Raw genomic sequence first — 6187 nt, 5'->3', positions numbered from 1 at the left:
TAGATAGTTTAATTCATTATGATTTTAGATAGTCTAATTCATCATGATTTTAGATAGTCTATTTCATTATGATTAATAGATAGTTTAATTCATTATGATTTTAGATAGTCTAATTCATTATGATTTTAGATAGTCTATTTCATTATGATTAATAGATAGTTTAATTCATTATGATTTTAGATAGTCTAATTCATTATGATTTTAGATAGTCTAAAAAAACATGAATAACAGCAACTGTGCAGTTTAAACAGATCCATTTAACAAAACATATTTATTTTCAAGCTTCTATAAATAAGTATTTGCTTGAATACATTTGATTGCTTGAAATGTCGTTTTTCTAGTAACTATTTCTTGTTAAATGAAGATTTCAATGCAAATAAAATGATTGAAATTGTTATTTACTGTATGTGATTGGTTGCAACAGAGCTTATAATTAAAAGTGATTTGATCGCAACTGAGTTTTTACAACAAATTTTGATTGCAACCAAGTATGATTAAAAATGATTGTGTTCCCTATAAACTGTAAGTTCAGGAGAGGCTGCAGGGCGTTGGCTTAGTGAGGTTATCCTTGAGCAACCTCAGGGTCTCCGGCTTGTCTTTCATCCTTCAGGAAGAGTAATGTTACATCGTCTACGCAACATCCCCCATACTAACTTTCCGACCTACTGCTATATCGGACCTACGCCAGCTGTTTTTTTTTGTATTATTTGAGGGTTAGGTTAAGACAACTTCTGGGCCGAGTGCTGCGGCTAGGACAGGCTAAGGGGTCGATTATTAGGGAGGAAAATGCCAAAAAAGTGATTTTTCAGCAAAAAAATGTGTTAGATAATAATTTCAATAATATTTTCTTTTTTCTTTGGCTCCTTTATTTTTGATCAGAACTTGTCACTTTTTGCATTTAAAAAAAAGTATTCTAGGGGTTATATATTAAAAAATTGGGCTTTTTTTCCAACGGAGGAGGAGATAAAAAATCGGAGCCACCGGAGGTTACTTTTCAGAGGTTCCAAGTCTCCGAAAAGAGATTCCGACAATCGGACTTCATATCCAGCTCTTAGGCAATTATGAGTCTTCATTCAAAAATAGAACCGGCTGCTATTAATATTTACAGAGATATTACAAAATGTCTTACTTGTTGCGGGATCTTTAAATCGTCAGATTAAATCATTTGCATGCATTAAATATCGCAAAACTGAATGTGGGTATTTTCGGGTTTAAAAATTTACTTGCTAACATCGACGAGTTACCCATTTAAAGATTTAAAATTCAGGTTTAAATTAAGTCAGAAGTGGCATTTAAGCTAAAACTTAACATTTAAGTAGTAAATTTTCGTTCTCTAGTTTTGGACTCAGGTCGGCTTCACAGTTCCTTCGTGGGTAACCCTGCAATTTACCTTCTTGGACGTTTATTGAACCCAAACTAACTTAATAATAAAGATCATGTCTTTAAACATGGAAGTGGACTTCTTAGGAAAGGGGAATTGAGTCTTTGTCACATCTTTGATTTTCCTATCCCTGTATTTTAGCAACCCGATATCGTAGATCTAAGATATTTTAAACTGTAAGTTTTGTTCGACCAAATTATCTAAGTTTGAAATATCAAAGGTCAATCAGGTTTCAAAGATATCAGGATTAGAATATTTGTGTTTGTAGCAAAGACTTCATTCCATTAAACTTGTTTTATTAATTGAAAATAGTTTAAGTACAAGTATTATTAACAACATGGCTCCATGGATACAGGTTTAAGTAGTAGACCGGACAAAGAGGAAAACAGCTACCTGGCTCCTCTAAAGAAGGCTGGAGATAAACCATATTTTGCAGACGGGTTTCCGTATCTTCTTCTCTCCAAACCATCAGTTGACCAGCTTAATATCAACCTAGAGAACTCAGGGGCAGATTTACAGGTCAACTCTTTACTTTTTTTGCAGGGTTGGGACATATAAGAAAACCTCGGAAAGTCGAAAAAAATTTAAACCCGGCCCTAGACAAATTCCAGTTTTGTTTATTAACTTTAAATTTATAGTTCCAAGAATTTTATTTCAGAATTTTGGCTAACAAATAAATGCCGCAAATAATTTTTAAGAGAAGATCAAAGACGATATTGTCGCTCAACTGCCATGTTTTATGGGAAAACCTATTTCAAAGAGTAGATCAAAAACAATCTTCAAGTAGTCTCTCTGCCATGTTTTGATGGACACCCTGTATTTCTGGTTTACATTATGTAGGTTGAAGAGACCAGGTTCAGACCAAATATATTTGTTGAAGGAGATTTTCCTCCTTATGCTGAGGATCAATGGTCTTACATCAGGCAGAGTTATTATTTAGTAACACACATTCCTCCCCGTCCAGACCATCTTAGGATATTGATTTCTTTTCCCTTGTCCCGGCCCCCCCTTGAAATAATATTTTTTATTCCAACTAAAACAGATGCAAATGAAGTTAAATCAAATATATTTAAATTGTAAAAATCCGCAAATCCATGCAGAAATAGTAATATAAATTTGTGACTTTACTGTAATTTTCCGAAAATTATTCACAAGGGAGATTATAGGGAGTAATTGTAAAAATTTCCCCCTGATAAAGTCATCAGTCAATTTCCCCATGAATATTATTTATAAAAGGGACTGTAAACTTAATTCCAAGTGATCCTTCATTTTCTAAAATGTAAACCTTTGCTTGGTCAAGGTTGAATTATATATCCTTATTTTTTGTTGAAAATTTACTTACTTTTACTGTGGGCATTTTCAAAGATAAAGGTTTAAAAGGTACCGTTGCGAATCGGGAAAAAATGGCGGTTCACTAAAATAACGTTCACTGTCTCTTTAATTTTGAGTAAATTCTACAATCTACATAATTTCTCCTTTGATCTAGGATAGGAGAGAATGTCGTCTTTAGAAACGTTCAGCCCTGCTCTAGGTTAAGGATTCATCTAATTTTATGCACTTAGACGCTTATTCTGACAGCTATTATGGAGTTATATACCATTATGGCGGATTTTATGGACTCAAATACTATTTTTTGGATATTTTTTGGACTGTAATGTTATTTGAGGCAGTTTTTTGGACTTCGATACCATTTCTGGCAGATTTTATGGACTTCAGATACTATTTGAGGCAGATATTATGGATTGAGATACTGTCTGGGGCCGATTTATGGACTAAGATACTTTTAATTGGGCTGATTTTATGAATTGAGATACTATTTGTGAAATATTTTTTGGACCCAGAATGCTAAATAAGGCAGTTTTTTGGGCATAAATAGTACTTTAAGATTTTATGAACTAAAATGGTGGCAGATTTGGTAGTGTAATCCTAATTCAGAGTTGGCAACAAAAAAAAACCATCCATAAAAAACCCACCCAAAAAGAAAAAAAATTAAACGCACTTAAAAAACCCAACTGAAAGTGGGCTTTTTGGTTTTTGTTTTTATAAAGAGTCTTCAAGAAATAAGGTTTTATATCAAGTGAATTGATTTTAATTAACAGCGGTGTATTGAGCATCTAAATATCTACCGATTAATCTGAGTAGTTCCACCCCCAATCATGTATCCAAGTGAGAAAATAGTCTGAAAGAAATTGAGTCTTGGCTACAAACTCTGATTTTCTAATCACTATATCTTTGGAACCAAATGTTGCATACCTTAGATATTTCAAACTATGAATTATGTTAGATCAAGTAATCTGAGTTTGAAATATCAAAGGTTTACAACATCGAGTTCTAAAGATATTGTGGTTTAAATATTTGATTTTGTTACAAAGACTCAATTACTTTATAGATATATAATAAAAAAATTCAATATTCCCACTATGTATAAGGTAGATGATATTATTGTATTTGAAGAGTATTTATAAATTATTTTAGCATATTATCACAACGTTATTATTTACGTAACTGTTAAGTTCACTTATTGCTTAAAAAGTATTAATATTCTGAATAAGTATGAATTTTAGTAGGTTTTAACTAATTTCAAATTGAAAAACCCCAAAAAGTCAAAAAAAAAAAATAAACCCCCGGGCTGTTTTTTTTGCGGCAGATTTATGGACTAAGGTACTTTTTGTGTCAGATTTTATAGATGGAGATACTGTCTATGACAAATTTTTATGTCTGAAATGGGCGACAATGTTATTGTTTACCAGAGCTCGGAACTCTTCTATTGTTGTTATTGAGATCAATGCTTGATCTCAATCTTTTATTAAACTACAGATTAATTTAATTTTTTATTCGGTATACCGAATTTTAATGGAACCCTGGGGAAATAACTGAAATGAAGAGATTAATTAAAAGTACTCACTGTGGATATCGTTATCAATCAGTCTGGATTATGAGTATCCTACACTAAAATTCCTAACTCTGATTAGTCCTAGATGAACCTCCACCTCTAGATGTATATTCACTACAGTAGATCCAGGAACTGGACAGAAACATCACAAAGGACAGCCATTGAAAACTCTAAGGTGAAACTTTTATTTAAAGAAAATGTCAATGTAAGTCAAGGGAGTCCAAGTTAAATAGTTTGGTGCCCGATTCACATTCATCTGAGCAACAATAAGACATAAGATACAATTAGGGTGACTTGCAAAATTTCTCCCAAATAAAGAAAGCTTTAACAATATTGTACACCATAGAGAGCCATTAGAGGTCAATATGGCTTTTTTTCTAAGAAATAAACGATTTAATGTTACGCTTTTTTGTCTGATTACCAATTGAGGTGATGGAGATTACCAATTGAGCAGCGCGCATGCCGCAAAACACGTTTGAGTGGTTGTGAGTACTTCTGCACTACTATTTGCCGTTTCATGTTTCTTGGATTAAAAAAAAAAACATTACACTAGTCCTTCACAATCTTCCTCTTGTACTTTTTAATGGGTCTCACTGTATCTTATATTTTCAGGGAGTATAGATGTTCCGAGGATACAGTAGAACGGAAAGAATACGGGTTATCTCCTTTCTTCGGTATAAATCTAGGCGTAGAACATACTGGAACTATCCGTCTTGGAGATTCAGTTCAGATCAAACTATAAATATCCATATTATAGGATTTATATGTAAAGAGACTGGAGGCGTAATATTAAAGATCCTGCAATTGTAGAAAGGCATGTCTGATCAACAACGTTACCCATTAAAACTTTGTCTGATCAAGGATGAAAAAGATAATTTTTATGTCGAGCGTAAATCAAAGTTGATTTTTTGCTTCAGAGACGATGAAGATAATTATCAAATTTCGACTTATTTAGATAGTAAAGTGCAACTATCTTCCCCATTGTTACGTAAAGAGTTGATTAAAGAACTCTGGTGTGAATCGGACATGCCACTCTTATTTAAGGAGGGTTACTTTCAAATTATTTCTACATCTTACGTTTAACTCTGTTAATGTGTTAAAAACAGGAATAATTGTTGTTTTGATCAAGAATTATCGCTTAAATAATTTTGAATTCTATAATATAGTGTTAACTGACATTTTTCCTAAAACGTTAAGAGCATAATTCTAGAAAAAATTATTTACACAATATAAAATCTTTGATAACATTTCGTAATAAGAGACGACAATCATTCCACTGTTTTTTGGTTACCACTGTATATAACTTGGTTTAATCAAATATGTGCTTGTATGATTAATTAAAATAAAGGGAAAATAAATAATGTTTTCAGTGTAAATATTAGTGAGTTCCTCAATCAAAATTATTTGAAGGAAATCTCAGATAAATGTCTAAAGGGTACTGGTTAGAATCAGACATTCCACTCTATGCAGAGCGAGGGAAGGCAAGGTGGCCATAAGCCACCACCACCACCAAAGTGGGTTAATGAGTGATTTTAAGATGGATTTAGTATTAGTGATTGATTGAATAATCATTATACTTTGTGATATTTCAAGGTGCAATACTCAGTCAAATTTGTCAAAAATTTCATTGTAAAACAGTTTAAGAATTCAACACACAAAATATTAATCTTAAGTAGAATTGAAAAAATGGTTTGAGTTGTGCTTTTTTTACATGACGCGGCTGAATTTTTTAAAATCACACTTTAATCCCCTACATTTACCATTTAAAAAGTAGTTTTGCCCGGAAGAGTCAAATGTGGTGGTACGGAAGGGGAAATAGTGATGGCTCATGGCTGCCGGAAGAGAAAAAAGCTAATATGTGGCACGGAAGGGGAAATAGTGGTGGCTCATGGCCGCCTGCCTTCCCCCGCTCC

General features: G+C 32.8%; 1 protein-coding gene across 1 annotated transcript in view; it reads left to right on the top strand.

The window, feature by feature from the left end:
• The window catches only part of LOC111699385 (mitochondrial amidoxime-reducing component 1), a 6795-nt gene extending 1145 nt beyond the window's left edge, over window positions 1-5650 (top strand). The window contains exons 4-9 of the mRNA XM_023470059.1: window positions 533-610; window positions 1737-1900; window positions 2222-2304; window positions 2868-2912; window positions 4378-4449; window positions 4887-5650. Coding sequence (XP_023325827.1) covers window positions 533-610; window positions 1737-1900; window positions 2222-2304; window positions 2868-2912; window positions 4378-4449; window positions 4887-5016 — 572 coding nt within the window. The 3' untranslated portion in view covers window positions 5017-5650. The remainder of the gene's footprint in view (window positions 1-532; window positions 611-1736; window positions 1901-2221; window positions 2305-2867; window positions 2913-4377; window positions 4450-4886) is intronic.
• The last annotated feature ends 537 nt before the right edge of the window (window positions 5651-6187 follow it).

Source organism: Eurytemora carolleeae, unplaced genomic scaffold, assembly GCF_000591075.1.
Source record: "Eurytemora carolleeae unplaced genomic scaffold, Eaff_2.0 scaffold261, whole genome shotgun sequence".
NCBI lineage: Eukaryota > Metazoa > Arthropoda > Copepoda > Calanoida > Temoridae > Eurytemora > Eurytemora carolleeae.
The sequence above is the reverse complement of the archived record's forward strand: the minus strand, read 5'-3'. Positions and strand labels throughout refer to the sequence as shown.